Here is a 17,025-nt window from a genome sequence, read left to right on the forward strand (position 1 = left end):
CCTTCAACGTTCCTCAACCCGACTTCCTCATCCCCTTAGGCAGCCACTGCCCGGCTTGCCCTCAAGGTCTACAATCTTGGAGTGAGATTTAATGCCTTCTTAGGCTCATCCTAAGAAACAGTGAGGCCTAGTGGAAAGAAAACAGGCCTGGGAATCAGAGGACCTGGGTTCTAATCCCGGCACACAGTAGGTGCACAATAAATGTATTGTTGGAGTAGGGGTGCTTAGTAGCAGAGACGCAGCATGGCCTAGTGGATAGAGCACGGGCCCGGGCACCAGAAGATCATGGGTTCTCGTCCCAGGCCTGCCACTTGTCTGCTGTGGGGCCTTGGGAAAGTCGCTTAACTTCCCTGAGCCTCAGATTAAGACTGTGAGCCCCACGCGGGGCACAGGCTTTGTCTAACCCAATTTGCATGTATTCACCCCAGTGCTTAGTACAGTGCCTGGCAAATGGTAAGTACTTAATAAATACCACAATTATTATTATTCATTTCTCCATGTCTCACTTTCCTCATCTGTAAAATGGGGATTAAGTCTGTGAGCCCCATATAGGACAGGGACTGTATCCAGCTTGATTATAATAACAATCAAAATAATAATAGTAATGGTACTTGCTAAGCACTTATTATGTGCCAAGCACTGTTCTAAGCACTGGGGTAGATACAAGTCAATTATAATGGACACAGTCTGTGTCCCACATGGGTCTCAAGGTCTTAATCCCCATTTTTACAGATGAGGTAACTGAGGCCCGGAAAAGTTAAGTGACTTGCTCAAGGTCACACAGCAGACTTGTATGAGCCAGAGTCAGAGCCAGAATTAGAAGTCAGGTCCTTCTGACTCCTAGGCGCACGCTCTACCCACTGAGCCACACTGCTTCTGTTCTTGAATAGGAACTGTCCTTCTTACTCAAAGAAGACAACAACCACAATGATTATCTTGCATCTACCCCAGAGTGTAGTACAGTGCCAAGCACATAGTAAGCCCTTAATACCTACCACTTTTATTATTATTGTCCAACAGAATGCCCGGAGGCCATGCCTCTGAATGGGCCCACAAAAACAATAATAATAATAATAATGATGGTATTTGTTAAGCGCTTTCTATGTGCCAGGCACTGTACTAAGTGCTGAGGTGGACACAAGCAAATCAAATCCCTGTCCCATGGGGGCTCACAGTCTCAATCCCCATTTTGTGGATGAGGGAGCTTGGGCACAGCGAAGTGAAATGATGGGCATAGCAAAGTGAAATGACTTACCCAAGATCACATAGCAGACAAGTGGTGGAGGCAGGATTAGAATCCACGTCTTCTGACTCCCAAGCCCATGCTCTTGCCACTAAGGCTTGCACTAGGTAGGCGACTTGGTCCCCGAGCAGGGGCACGGAAGGAGCAGTAGGGTGGAGCTCGGGAGTGACAAGGCTTGGAAATCCTGCCGGTTGTACAGTTCAGTCCCTCTCTCCCACCCCATTTAACGGAGCAACTGCAGGCGAAGGCCGGGACATTCTCCGATGAAGTGGGCATGAACCCAGCTGGATCAGACACAGAGGTAGGGGAGAGGAGGGAGGCTCTTTCCTCTGTACTCGGGAGGGTTTAGAATACTAGTTTAAAGGCGGCACTGGAAAGGCAGCACTGAACTAAAACAGAGCGATTCTCATGTGCTCTTTGTAATCTCAGAATTTATTTACATCATTGGGCTTTTCTGTTTTGATGGAGAGCAAATTCCCCTCCCAGCTCCAGCCCCATGGTGGCTGTGGGTTGGCAGAGTTCTTCCAAGGTCACCTCAGGCCCAACCTGAACCCCCCAGGGCAGAATCCCAGGACCCCTCAAGTCCAGCCAGAAACTAAGGGTTTGAGCCCACCGGAGGCCTGCAGCCTAACCAGAGCGGCTCTGGTGCTCACGATCGGCGGCGCGGTGCAGGGAGCTGGAAGATTCTGGAGGGGGGAGGAACGGTCAAATAAGACATCCTTGTCCAAAGAAGCAGGGTGGCCTAGTGAGAAGCTGCATGGCCTAGTGGAAAGAGCACGGGTCTGGGAGTCAGAGGACCTGGATTCTAATCCTGGATCCGTCACTCATCTGTGGTGTGACCTTGGGCCAGTCACTTCACTTCTCTGTGCCTCAGTTCCCTCATCTGCAAAATGGGGATTCAAAACCTGTGTTCTCTCCTCTTTAGAATATGAGCCCCACATGGGACCTAATTATCAGTGGTAAGTACAGTATTTGACATATAGAAAGCATTTAACAAATACCATTCTTATTACTGCTATTATTACTTTAACAAAACTCATCACAACCCTCCATCACAGGAGATGTGCAACAAATAGATCCTGAAGCATTTCAGTCCAGTGGACGAAGAGACTTCTCTTCTAGATTATAAACTCAATGTGGGCAGGGAATATCTGTTTATTGTTCTATTGTACTCTCCCAAGTGCTTAATACAGTGCTCTGCACACCTTAAGCGCTCAGTCAATATGATTGAATGACTGAACTTCTCCAAAGACAGCCATAAAAGAAGCAAGCACGAAATCCAGCCTGAACCGTACCCCCTGGCTCCCACCTCTAGGTAGGCGTGAAGCCGTCAGGCAGAATTTACCAATACTTGGCACTTCCCCTTTGTCTTTCATCCGTGGATCTCAAAGCACCTCTCAAACAATAATTAATCCTCACCTCAGCTCCAGGAGGGCGGGACCTGTGTTATTACCTTGGCTTTACAGCTGCAGAGTTCAGGCCCAGAGAGGGGACGAGGCTCGCCCCGGGTGATGCTCTGAGTCACGAGGGGAGGAGGGGGAAGGGGAGTCCAGTGACTCTTCCTCCTGGGCAAGTCTGACAGACGTCGGGTGGGTTTAGGATGGGCGGCTTTTCGAGGAGAAATAACTTCAAATGGAAGGGATTTGGGGTGGGTTTAAAAACAAACAAACCCCTAAACAAAAACTTACAACCAATAACCAAATCCCCCAAATCAGAGCCCACAGAGGAAACCCTGATGAGAGGGAGAAAACTCATTCCCTTACCAGGTCTGTGACACTAAATGCTTTCAAAGGAGGGTACTTGAGCTGGAGCCCTAATTTACCCAGGAAAAACCCACTGCAACTTAATGTTGTGATTTTTAATTTCCTCTGACCAAAAAAAGAAAATAGAAATGGAGAAGCAAACAGCAGAGGATGAAAATATTCAGGTTACATTAATCAGGATGAGTTTTGTTCTAGACAAGAGTTAATGTCTGTGGTGATCAAAGCTGCTGCAGAGGCAAAAAGCTCCCATGAAGACCTTCCAAGCAGCTTCCAGGAAATCGTCTTGTGTGCTGACACGCATGTGGACGGAGAAGTCTGGCTGGCATCCTCTCCGGACCCGGTGTTTCCTAGAGCTTTCCATTGGCAAAGGCTGCCTCCTGGAACTGGGGGACAAAGGTTTTGAAATAAGCCCTGGTGGGAAGGAGAGGAGAAAAAAAGGTTGTGGTTAGCACAAACCAGCATGAAAAAGCAGCGATTTTGAGCTTTCAGACCTAACTCAGAACAGTTGTCATTTGTCGTGCATGCATTTCTAGGCCGTTTTCATTCCCTGCTGGTGCAAACTCTCTTTGATTTATTCAGCCGAGGCACAGTTCGCTATCCGGATGACTCTGTGGAACACTTCAACTGCACTCCCTGCATGTGCTGGCTGCAGATGTTTGGAACACAGAGATCTTCAAATGGTATCTTAAGAGACTTCCCTGGCTGCGTGCCCACCATCCCTTTCCTTTAGCGAAGAACGGCATGAGAATTTGAGAAGAGACTCTTAATTGCTGCTAGATCAGTCAATCAATGGCCTTTACTGTGCACTTACTGTGAGCACAGCACTGTACTAAGAGACGTAGCACGGCCTGGTGGATAAAGCACAGGCCTGGGAGTCAGAAGGACCTGGGTTCTAATCCCAGCTGTGTGACCTTGGGCAAGTCACTCACTTCTCGGTTGCCTCAGTTACCTCAGCTGTAAAGTGGGGATTAAGACTGTGAGCCCCAGGTAGAACTGGACAGTGTCCAATTCGATTAGCTTGTATTTACCCCAGAGCTCAATAGAATGTTCTGGCAAATAGGAAGTGCTTATTAATATCATAAAAAATTACATTAAAGTAAGTAAACACAGTCCCTCCCACAGTTCTTGGTAGGGTGATCTCCCTGGGATATGAGACCCCAGTACTGGACTGGGAATCAGGCCTAATTCTGCTGAAGATTGGTGGCTCCATTTGGGCCGCTTCAGTGAATTTTTCCGGGCCTCCGTTTCCTTCTCGACAGAACGGAGAGATCGTCATTACAATCTGTCCATTTTACCGGAGTTTTAATGTTGAACAATTTAAGCAGCTTGAATGATAGATTCAAAGTGTCAACTACATCACCAGGTTAGGCAATCTGAAATTTCCCCAGTTCTAATTCCCACCACCTACTCTAGGTCCTGTGACTTTGCTAGGAACAAAGTCACGAGACTTCTGCCTCCCACAAAGGGGACAGAGGCAGGAAGGAGGGAGTGCTGGTATCGGCTTCAGCAATTTGGTTCCCCAAACCCCTCTCAGTCTACGCCTGGGCTCCTCAGCCTACCCCCAAGCACTTCTGCCATCATGGAGGCGAGGCCCTGCTTCTCCCAATAAGGCAGGGAGGATGGGTGATGCAGGAGTGAGCCTCTCTATGCTTTAGAGTATCGACGCAGATGTGTATCCTTGGACCCTGGCAAGGCGAGCAGGAAGTGGGGGCTCACTGGGCCGCTCTCATGGATCTCGCCAGCAGTTGCCGTGCTTTTGTCTGTTCTGTGGTTGAAACTGGAGTTTATAATGTTGAGCAGTTAATTGTTTCTACAATTGCCAATCTAGTCCTGAGGACTGAGCTCCTCAACAGCAGGGTCAATATCAAATAGTCACTTTTTGGTCTCTAGGAGAGCATTCTGGGGAATGCATGAGCTCAAGCGTCAGGCAAACTCCAGGGCCCAGAGCACTAGGACACCCACCTAACCATTCCCCATCACCGTTACCTTCATCGATCAATTGTATGTTCCGAGCACTTACTGTGCTCAGAGCACTGTCCTAAACACTTGAGCAAGTACGATATAAGAGTCGGTAGCTGCTTTCCCTGCTCACAAAGGAGCTTACAGTCTTCATCAACAGTTATTCTTGGACAGCTTGAGAAGCAGCATGGCCTAGTGGATAGAGCACAGGCCTGGGAGTCAGAAGGACATGGGTTCTAATCCCAGCTCCGCTACTCGTCTGCTGTGTGACCTTGGGCCAATCACTCCACTTCTCTGTGCCTCAATTACTTCATCTGTACAATAGGGATTAAGATTGAGAGCTCTATGTGGGACAGGTACTGTATCCAACCTGAGTAGCTTTCATCTACCCCAGTGCTTAATACAGTGCCTGGCACATAGTAAGTGCTTAACAAATACCATAAGAAAAAAACCCAGCTCCTATATGTCAAGCCCCGTACTGCGCACCCAAGGAAGAGATATAAAAGAAATAGAAGATGTGATGCTAGCCCCTGGGAAACTTACCATCTAAGGAGGATGAAAAATTGACCAATGGAGCAACTTTTCAGGGTTCTTTTTCTTTCTCTCTCTCTTTTTTAATCCCTGGTTAGATGTAATGCAGGAGGGTTGGGATGGGGGAGTTAAAGGAAAAGGGTCACCAAAGGAAGACCCCAGTTCCTAAATCCTGCCTTGGAACATAAAAATTCCAACTCTGCCCATTTTAGCATGTAAATTTCTAGAGGCCCTTAATCGCACCTTTTAAATTTGCCTTTATATATAGTGCCACTATACCAGGAGGGGCACAAGCATGCTTAATAAATCCTATTGATCACCAAGTACTTAATATAGTTCTCTGCACACAGTAAGCGCTCAGTAAATACCATTGATTGACAGAGTGATTGATTTGATCGTGCTGCTGCGGCTGTTGCTGATGATGGTGATGAAAACCGACGGTACATCAGGAGGACGGAGATGGTCAGGAAGGGAAGACAGAAATAATGAGCTCTCTTCGTGGCTCTGATAAAACATCTTGTGTTCTGTAAATCATCTTAATCCCCATTTTACAGACGAGGTAACTGAGGCCCAGAGAAATGAAGTGACTTGCCAAGGTCACACAGCAGACGAGTGGCAGAGCCGGAATCAGAACCCAGGTCCTTCTGACTCCTAGGCCCGTGCTCCACCAACTAGGCCACGCTGCTTAGCCGGCATTTACGGTCACCCTGATTTTGCAGGACCTATGTCCATAGCTGCAATTTATTTATTTTATTAATGTCTGTCTCCCCCTCTAGACTGTCAGTTCATTGTGGGCAGGTAGTATGTCTACCCATTCTGTTGTACTGAACTCCCCCAAACGCTTAGTACAAAGTATTTAGTAGTGCTCTCGGCATACAGTAAGTGCTCAATAAAAACCATTGATTGAATTTTTTATGGCATTTGTTAAGTGCTTACTATGTTCCAGACACTGCACTAAATGCCGGAGTAGATACAAGTTAATCAGGTGGGACACAGTCCTTGTCCCACATAGGGCTCACATTCTTAATCCCCATTTTACAGATGAAGGAACTGGAGCACACAGAAAAGTGAAATGACTTACCCAAGGTCACCCAGGTCCTTCTGACTCCCTGGCCCTTGCTTTATCCACTATCATTTCAAACTGCGTCTGTGGGTCTAGTCGGTCAGTCAGTCAGTGGTATTTACTGAATCCCCATTTTACAGATGAAGGAACTGGAGCACACAGAAAAGTGAAATGACTTACCCAAGGTCACCCAGGTCCTTCTGACTCCCCGGCCCTTGCTTTATCCACTATCATTTCAAACTGCGTCTGTGGGTCTAGTCGGTCAGTCAGTCAGTGGTATTTACTGAGGGTTTAACGGTGTGCAGAGCACTGTACCAAGCACTTGGGAGAGTCCAATAAAACAATAAACAGACACATTCCTGGCCCACAATCCCTCCCCCACCACCCCATCACCTTATGCTTGGACTGTGAGCAGCCTGTGTGCTAGGGACCCTGCCTGAATGATCCTCCTTGCACCTTTCCTCAATGCTTAGCACTGTGCTCTGCACCCAGGAGGTGCCAAGTAAATACTATTGAACAAATGAGCGAATCTGTGGAGTGACTGATCAGCTGTCCACTGCCACCAGCTTCCTTGCTGCAGCTCCCGGACACTCTCTTGCCATCATTGCTGTTACTTCCCTCAAGGTTTCTGGAACCCAGAAAAACTCAGGGCATAGAAATCTCCACCCACTCTCCCCATTCCACAGTTGCACGCTCCCTCCCACCCCTCTCCGTTCATTCCTATTCCTTATATGTATCCTTCCCCCTTCTTGAAATAATTTGCACCTCTCACTTCTCTTGCTGAGCTTGGCAGTTTGTGCGTGTCATTTTCCAGACACCCTTGTGTACAGAAACTCCACTGGAATTATTTCAGATGTCATCTTCTTCTCAGATTCGGCCCAAACGTGCTAGCTGAATTATTCAGCCATCTCTCTGTTTTCCAGGAGACTAATAATAATAATAACGATGGTGTTCGTTAAGTGTTTACTATGTGCCAGGCACTCTACTAAGCGCTGGGGTGAATACAAGCAAATCAAGTGGAACACAGTCCCTGTCCCATGTGGGATTCATAGTCTCAATCCCTATTTTACAGATGAGGGAACTGTGGCACAAAGAAATGAAGTCACTCGCCCAAGGTCACACAGCAGGCAAGTGGTGGAGCCAGGATTAGAACCTATGACCTTCTGACTCCCAGCCCCGAGCTCTATCCACTACGCCATGCTGCTTCTCATATCCATTGGAGGCATTATCCAAGCCCTTTGCTTCCTTTCTCCTCCCCACTGCTACTCGCTTCTCAGCCAGCTACACCATTACTCATGAGGCCAATCAGAAGGCCTGAGAATCAACCCAGTTCCCACTGCCCCAGGTTCAGGCCCTCGGCTAACCTGGGTGGCAAGGAGGCGAGCAAGAGGAATGGCGCATGGAGCTGTCGGCATCAGCTCTCATCCTCCCCGAGGCCCAAAGATGGCATCCTTGTCTTCGGCATTAGGGCAGTGAGTTGCCTCACGGCAGCTACCCGGTTCCAGATGATCAAGCACAGTTCTGACAATGACATCAATCTATGCCTCTCTCTTCAGGAATTTCAAGCTCTGTCAATGAGATCTCAGTGCTGGGGGGTTCTTAGTTCCATTTCTACTTTCTTCTCTAGACTGTTGCCCCCTGCCCAAAATGAGTAGAAAATAACACTCCACCCAACTACCTTGGGCCTTGATCGAATCCTGGAACAATCTGACCAGGTGCCATGGGCCTGGGCAATTTTAAAGCGGAATGGTCGTGTCGTCCAGGCCAACGGGAATCAGAACCCTTGGAAAGTAAAGCGAACATAACCTGAAAGGTTTTGCCCCTCAGCTGCCTCTTCTCTGACGTGTCCTCTTGGCTTTTTCCTCTCCGGCACATGACACGAGACATTGCTCAATAGGATGAACTGTGCCCGAGGAAGGCGCACACACAAGGCCTCCTGGCCTGGCCGGATTGGACTTGATCTTCTCCTGAATCTGAGAGACGCGTGTCTGTGGGTTTCTTTTTTTGATTCAGGGGGCAGGTCAGAGTATCTCTTACTCTCAGGGGACTTGCACGAAGCTGACACTGAGGGAAAAAGTGTTCCCAGGAGGGATGACTTCTACTGAGCACAGGATCAACAATCCAAGCGACCTTTTTTTTATGATATTTGTTAAGACCTTAATATGTGGAGGCACTGTACTAAGCGCTGGGTTAAATACAAGTTAATCAGGTTGGACACAGTCCTTGTCCCACATGGCACTCACAGTCTTAATCCCCATTTTACAGATGAAGGAACTGAAGCGCACAGAGTGCCTTGCCCAAAATCACACAGCAGAGAAGTGGCAGAGCCAGAATTGGAACTTGGGTCCTTTTGACTCCCAGGCCCGTGCTCTAGCCACTAGACCACACTGCAACACACTGCAGGTGGAGGGTGTCTGCATGTGAAATTAAAGACAGCAAATGTTCTCTTTTTTGGGGGTCTCCTTTGTTTGCAGCTCCGGCTTCAAATGGCACTTTATGAAAACTGACTGTGGTTTGAAAATCAAAGCAAACTTGTAAAGAGTGAAACACATGTCTTTCTAATCATTTCCTGGACTCACGGTCTAGTCTCCTCCTCAGGGCCCTGTAGCACCTCCATAAACACTGACTCACAGTGGATTCTTTTTTGAATGTCAAAAAGATGCACATTTTAATTTGGTGACTACCACAACAATATTTGTGACTTCAGGCCTGTCTTCCAAACACCTATTATTTGCTTTTCTCTATTCAAAGAAAAAAAAAACAAAACAAAAAAACCCTCATTGTGCTTCTCTATTTTGCCCTGACTATGAAGGCCCTGTCTTGAAAATACCAACTAGTAGTTCTGCTCAGTGGCCTAGCTCAGTGAAAACGGATCTATCCAGCTCCAAGAAATGATGAGTCGGACCTGACGTTATGAATTAGTCACCACTTTTGAGGTCATCAGAGGAAAAAACGAAAGCGTGTTTTGCTCCGTCTGAGGAGGGTATTTCCGGGTCTGTGTGGGACACCTTGTGACTAGGATGGAATGAGCTTCATTAATGGCCAGCAATTCATTTCTCCCCCTCATTTGGAATGAATTTGAGTTTTTCCACAGGAATGAGGGCTTCACAATCCTTCATATTAGGCCTGATGCTATAGCATTCTGAGACCACAGACTCATACTTATAAGGGTATTTGGCATTTTTGTTTTGTTTTTATGGTATCTGTTAAGTACTTACTAAATACCAGGCATTGTACTGAGTGCTGGGGTAGATACAAGCTAACCAGGCTGGATACAGTTCACATCCCACAAGGCGCTCACAGTTTCAATCCCCATTTTACAGATGAGGAACTTGAAGCCCGGAGAAGTGAAGTGACTTGCCCATGGTCACACAGCAGACAAATGGCAGAGCTGGGATAAGGACCCAGGTCCTTCTGACTTCCAGGTCCCTGCTCTAGCTACTAGGCCACACGTCTTATCTGTTAAGGGTTTACTATGTGGCAAGCACTGTTCTAAGCTTTGGGGTAGAATCAAGTTAGTCAGGTTGGACAAAGCAACATTAAGAGATGATGAGTCTGATTCTGCTCCCGAGAGGCAGTCAATGAGGGACACCAGGCTAGTTGGAGGTGTGCCCCCCGCAACCACGCGGCATGGTTCCGCCTTGAGGCAGCTCCCAGGTCCACAGACTTCCCGGGGGAGGGACTCGGATGCAGCCTACCTTCTCCCCTTTTCCTAACTTCTTCCTCTCCCGGGACAATTCCAGATTTGCAATGCTGTCTTATTTTGTGTAGTAGTTCAGTGCACACAGCTAAAATGCTTGTTCGCTTCCACTGTCTTGTTAATCGTTCCCACTTACTGAGCACCTGTTAGGTGATTTTCTCAATCCTCTTAACAGAAGAACCCAAACTCCATTTCTATGTATAAAAAATCCCCAAGAAAGGTTATGATAATAATAACAACAATAATAATTGTGGCATTTGTTAAGTGCTTACTGTTTGCCAGGCACTGTACTAAGCTCTGGGGTGAATACAAGCAAATTTTGTTGGACACAGACCCTGTCGCAGATGGGGCTAAGTCTCACCCCCCGTTTTACAGACGAGGTAACCGAGGCACAGAAAAGTGAAGTGACTTGCCCAAGGTCACACAGCAGACAAGTGGCAGAGCCGGGGTTATAGCCAACCGCTACCAATGCTGTCCCCCTTTATGGCACTCATGTTGAGCAGGCAAGTTTCTATTCCCAAAGTTTCACAAGTAAGAAGCAAAATGTATCAACTGAAGATCTTTCTCCTGCCTTCCTTCTAGTGAAGGTGTTAATAAAGCTCAATCAAATCAGTGCTTTTGGTCCAGTAGAGAGAGCACAGTTCTGGGAATCAGATAATCTGGTTCTACCTGTTGGGACTCTGCCAGCAAAGGTGCAGTTTTCTCATCAAAGAACCAAATAGGGCATTCTGGGAGGTGGACAGACCCAGCAGGAATCCTGAAAAACAGCTGGTTAATATGGGCAGCTAACCTGATAATCCCCCTTCTGGGTCTTGGTGCCCCAGCACATCGCCAGTTCTTTGCTGCGGCCACTGAAGTAGTAAATGGGTCCGGTTTTCCTTCCCGTGCCCTTGGCAAAGTGCTGTACAGGGTTCTCCTTCCTGAAGTCTCTGGATCGCTATTAGACTTCAGGAACGAGAATCGGCTGCTCTTCTCTATGGGAGAGTCCATCAGATTAAAAAGTAGTAAAATGGACCAAAATGTTAGTAGCTGAGGAGAGGAGAGGAGAAGGGAGAGGGAGAAAGGCCCCGGATAATCCCCAAACTGGTTAATCAACTCCCAAGTACTCCAAAACGGTACAGATCGAGCTGGTAGGTTGAAATTTTCCCCGTCCGAGGTGAAAGGACAGTTATGTTCTTTGCTCTATAGAGAATCTGATTACTTTCACCTTCTTGGCAATCATGTCAGCCCCTTCCACCAGAACTAAAGTTAACCGACTAGAGACAGTAATGCGGTAACTATCTTCTCCCCTTGTTAGGCTCATGGTATTTTTAAGTCCACTGTCCCCAGAAATTGTACTCTTCTTAGCTGTGTGAAATGACTTCATCTTTTCCACCCATGCCCAACACTCTGGGCTCTGGGGAACCCTTGTTTTCTGTTGAACAGGCCGGAGGCCAACCCATTTAGCACTCGTCAGTCCCCCAGAGCTGAAGAGCCCCCCTTCATCTCCACAGCTGGATACTGAGTTCTCCTTCCCCTGGCAACACTTCTTCAGTTTGGGAACGAGGGTGTGTGTCTTCTGTTTGCTTCTGCTCCTGCTCAATGTGTGTGGTGTCATGCATGGGCAGACGTCTAGCTCTTTAATAATGACAATAATAATAATAATTTACATTTATATGAGGCCTTTCATCCATGAATCTCAAAGTGCTTCACAAATAGTAATTAATTCACCTAGCACCCGCAAGGGGCAGCTACATATGGACCTCTAATTTTCAGATGAGACAAAGAAACCCAGATAGATAGGTGCGGTGGATCTGCCCCAAGGCCATGGGGAAGGGTCAGTGGTTGAGTGGGGAGGACTGATCTTGGAGTGTGGGGCTCACAGCACAGAACCTTGATCTTATTCAACCAGGACTTTGTGATTACTGCTCCTGATTTTTAAGTTCTGTTTCTTTAAGCAATCATGTTTAAAACTGAGGATATCAATCTCCGTGCTTCTAGAGTAAACTTTTGGCAGCACTCCCGAGATCAAACACGTTCCCCCACCTCTACCTGTTTAAAGGACTGCAAAAGCACATTGAATTGCAGGTCCTGTACTCCACGTCCCTGCCAGAAGAAGGTATGCGTCTCCCTTTCACTTTATCTGATGAGAAGAAATTCTTGGTATCGCAAACTGGAAGAACTTGAAAAAGGAAAACAGACAGCTAAGCATTTGTGGATGTTTTCTTTTTACGCTCCTATGAAAGACTAGTCAGACTGCGGGCCACGTACAAGAGACGGCCGGATCACAATGTCTACAGCTGAGGAGCCGGGGTTAAATAAGCGAAGTAGCATGCTTGATTCGGAACGTTCTTGCACCCAGGATGGTTTTGTTCCTTGTGTTAATTGAATAAGTTGGTAAGTTTATTTTTAAATAAGTCGATCGTAGGTGAGCCAAGTGCTCCCCAGGAGTTGATTACTCACCCATGAAATCTTCCAGGGCATCAGGGTACTCTCTGGCAAATTACCGCTTCCAGGAGAATAGATGTTAAATAGCCTGGTGCCCTGGCAGCCTCCATAGTTGAGCAGCTGACTCTCAGGTAGTATTTTTCACACTGTGGTTTACCAAAGAAGAAATTCCATGTGTTTATTAAAGGGTGTGATTTTTCTTTATTTTGGGGGTACTGTGTTTATCTCTTCCAAGTCCCCTTGTCCTGGTTTTGTTTCCATTTTGTTTCCACTGACTGACACTAAAGTTATCCTGTATGCAGATAGTCAAAAGGGGAGATTTACCTTTGGCATTCTGTTATCTTCAAAAAATCGGGGCTCCCTAAGAGCTAGTAATTGCTATTTTTCTTTTTAACACAGTCTTGTTGAGTGCTCCAAAAATCGCCTGCAAAAATGTCCACCAGCCCTGACCTCATCTCCATGGTAATCCAATCGAGCAACTCAGGGCGCTGAGCCTCAGGACCTGGGGGAGTTCAGTCCCAGTGCTATGGGTTCTATTTGTAAATGTTCAGGAAGTTCTTATTTGTCCTCCAACTGACAATTCTTTTAAGCTTAACCTAGTGTCCTTTAGGCTCTGGACCTGTGGTCCCCAGCTACTTTCTATGGATGTTTCATTAAAACTATTTTTTGGCTTCACAGTCATTTCTACACTGTCGACCTTTGGCTACTCCACTTGCATCAAAATGGTATAAGAGCAACAGCAGTGAAATACATTGACATACAGTAAGTCATCGGCCTATTGGAGATTCACAAAAGTATGTAGCGGGGCCCAGAGGGGAGCCACCTTTCACTCATGCATGGCTTCAATTTGGTCCCAGCAATCAACCACGGGAAGCAGAGTGGCCCAGTGGAAAGGGCACGGGCTTTAGAGCCAGAGGACTTGGATCCTAATCCCGGCTTGGCCACTTGCCTGTTGTGTGACTTTGGGCAAACCACTTAACTTCTCTGGGCCTCAGTTCCCTCAGCCGCAGAAAAATGGGGATTCGATACATGTTCTTCCTCCTACTTAGACTGTGAGCCCCACGTGGGACAGGGACTGTATCTAGCTTGATTTACTGGTATCTACCCCAGTGCTTAGAATAATCATTCATTCACTCATTCAATCATATTTATTGAGCGTTTACGGTGTGCAGAGTACTGTACTAAGCGTTTGGAAAGTACAATTCAGTGCTTGGTATATAGAAGACACTTACCAAATACCATAAAAAACAATGACAACAGCAAAAAAAACAAACCCCAAATTGTCCTGAGAATGGCCTGCTGACAGTTCCATATGGTCCAGATTTGGGGATCTAAACTGGCCAGGGGCTTCCTTGGCCGGAATTTGACGATGGTGACAGAGACGGAAGACCTTCCTGTCCCAGATGATGGGCAAACATCGATCCAATCAAGAGGACTTTGGGACCGAGGCCCTGAGGGAAGAAATTGGTTCTACTGTTGGAGGTTTATGCAATGCCACCTGCACCCTCTCATCTCTGCCAGTCGGGTTCCTGGCGGGAAATTGATGATGCCAAGTAGCTAGGTGGGTGGGGCACAGCCCATTGGGATGACAAGGCAATAATTTTGCACTCAAAACCTACTGAGGATTGATGCTGGGTCACGGTGGCAAAACTAGGAGGTGCTTACCAAGGCAGCCTCCTTGGTGGCCATCTTGATCCACACCACGTAAGTTAGCCAACCATCCTTAGGATTCCTGTCGAGTCTGTCCATCAAGCGAAATGTGCTAGGTGGCTCTTTAGTTAGAAACCTTACCCCACAGCCGGATAGCGTCGGCAGCTTTCTGACTGTTCTACGGCCTCCACTGGGATGAGGTGTGGGTCGGACACTGGGGAGACGGCCTGAATTGGGGGTCTGGCCCCTCTAAAATCCACCTTAAAAAATCTCTGTCTATAGAAATAGGCCAATATTTAAAGGGAGCCCTGTTTACACAGCTGGAGAATTTGGAAGGGTAAGCATTTACCTGTGCTCTCAGTCTATACACTTTAACTTCTACTGAATGGAAGATGAAGCTAGAGCAAAGGAGAACATTTAAATGTGCATTTAGCCTCCTTCCTTCTTCTCCTCCTCGATGTCTAGACCGGGGCACGGGCTGCAGGCAAAGGGGGAAGGATATCTGAGTCTAGCCCAACCCAGTCCCATAATCTTGGCTCATGCAAAACCCTATCCTTATGTCCCTGTGACTTTTCATTTGCCGTTTTCATGTTTCTGAACCACTCCACCCTGGAGCCCTGGGGTCTGTGGGTGAATCTGGTGAATTCATGAAGATATAACCAGTTATCATAACCCTCCTCCAAGCCCGAAGGAAGTACAATCCCTAAAATAAACGACACTCTGAAATCAGGCATCACAACAAGCCTTTGCAAAACAGCTCGGATGCCGCAATCTAGTCCCGAGGTGGCCTAATAAAGTAATGACACTAATAAGCAGGTAGCGTAATCAGATCTGGGCCTCAAGGGTGGCCGATGCCCTTCCCTCTGCCCCTGCTGCCACATCCTGATCTTCTCTCCTTTGCCACCCAGCTTGAGAGGAGGGATTGCTCAGGAAAATGAAGATCTTGTGCCTACCCTTAGATTGTGAGACCCCCCTGAGGGTGAGGGACCACGTCTAGAAAGTAAGCTCATTGTGGGCAGGGAATGTGTCTCTTTATGGTTATATTGTAGTCTCCCAAGTGCTCCACAAGCAGTAAGCACTCAATAAATACGATTGACTGATGTCTAATTCTCACCTGCATATTCTCTCCCAGCACTTAGTACAGTGGTCTGTACACAGTAAGTGCTTGATGAATACTCTTACTACTATTCCTCTCAGGCCCATGGCCCCTCATTCCTCAACATGTGGATCACTGAGGAAATGTCAACACTCTGCATGAGGTAAGCGCTTAATAAATACTATTATTATTACTACTACTAAAAGACTTCAGGCTAATCAACAACTTTAAGAAGAAAGGAAAGAGCTGACTCTGGAAGTGACAGTGAAATCCCCCTGCTTTCCATTTCTGTCAAGAGTCTAGCCCATGTCCTTCTGAGTCTGGTCTAGTAGATAGAGCACGGGCCTGGGAGGCAGAAGGTCCTGGGCTCTAACCCCAGCTCTGCCATTTGTCTGCTGTGTGACCACGGGCAAGTCACCTAACTTCTCTGTGCCTCAGTTATCTCATCTGTAAAATGGGGATTAAGATTGTGAGCCTTATGTAGGACAGGGACTGTGTCCAACCTGATAAGCTTTATCTATGTCAGCGCTTAAGACTGTGCCTGACACAGACTAAGCACTTACCATTAAAAAAACCAAAAAAAAAAACCCCAACAACAACACAAAACAGACTACTCAAGAACGCAGTCATGAAAAGCATGGGCCTTAACTGAATCACAGTATGACTTAAGCCCAGCAGATATGATTTTTGCAGGGTGACAGATACGGGAAAAATGCAGAGAGCAACACCAAAACCTTCATGCTGTGACTACCGACACCATGAGCAAACCAGGGCTCTAGAAACTGCTAAGCAGATTCAACTATCCTTAGAAATTCCCCCAGTTTCTTAAGCAAATTCCTGTCAGGATGGTTGGTCAAGTTAAGGTGGAACGAGCCCCCGTCTAACCCTTTCCCCATCACTGTCTGAGTGAAGCAGGGCTGTGAGGTTTTACTGGTCCTGTTCAGGGGATTCTCTGCTGCCTGGCCCGAGAATGCAACAAGAGATCAACAAGCGAGAGTCAAACATGCTTCCAATTCACAGGGAAACTCTGCCAGCTCAACAAGTTTAAGAGCATCGTCGAAAGTCTTTGCGATAGTGGTCCAGGAACTGCCACGGGCAGGGGATCAGGCTCTTTAAGCACGGAGACAAGAAGACATGCAAATGGATATGAATCACTTTGCAGATGAAGAGCAGTGCTTATAGTCTGACACTAAGCCTAAGGAAAATGGAAGTCGTACACCAGCCCATGCCCGAGGAAACCTATGCACAAGCAAAGGTTTCCACCGGCAACACAGAACTCAAAGCAGTCACTCAGTTCTGCTTCTTTGACCATATAATAATGACTTAAGCATACAGTGTTCTGCACACAGTAAGCGCTCAATAAATAAGACTGAATGAATGAATTGAAGGACATGGTGAGTTACCATCTCCAACAAAGTGACCCAGCAATGGAGCTGCAGGTGGAAACGGGGAGAGGTACTGCTCTCTTAGATCACAAGCTTTGTGAAGATTGGGACGTAAGGAGGCAGAGCTGAAAACAGGGACCAGCTCGACATGCACCAGTGACTCTAACACAGCGAGGATGTCCCCTGAGTAACAACATTGATCACAGTA

At 47.1% G+C, this 17,025-nt stretch overlaps 1 protein-coding gene across 2 annotated transcripts in view; it reads right to left on the reverse strand.

Moving 5' to 3' along the window:
* Positions 1-3,086: 3,086 nt before the first annotated feature.
* Positions 3,087-17,025, reverse strand: part of BABAM2 (BRISC and BRCA1 A complex member 2) — a 311,772-nt gene continuing 297,833 nt past the window's right edge. Inside the window, exons 12-13 of one of the 2 annotated variants that reach the window (XR_003762063.2) lie at positions 12,702-12,832; positions 3,087-3,417 (exon numbers count right to left, since the gene is read on the reverse strand). Coding sequence is in view for 1 of the 2 variants with exons in the window: in XM_029072333.2 (XP_028928166.1) it covers positions 3,354-3,417 (64 nt within the window). In the remaining variant the exon portion in view is untranslated. The remainder of the gene's footprint in view (positions 3,418-12,701; positions 12,833-17,025) is intronic. The other variant, XM_029072333.2, reaches the window with a different exon arrangement.

The sequence above is a fragment of the Ornithorhynchus anatinus genome, chromosome 9, assembly GCF_004115215.2.
Source record: "Ornithorhynchus anatinus isolate Pmale09 chromosome 9, mOrnAna1.pri.v4, whole genome shotgun sequence".
Classification (NCBI taxonomy): domain Eukaryota; kingdom Metazoa; phylum Chordata; class Mammalia; order Monotremata; family Ornithorhynchidae; genus Ornithorhynchus; species Ornithorhynchus anatinus.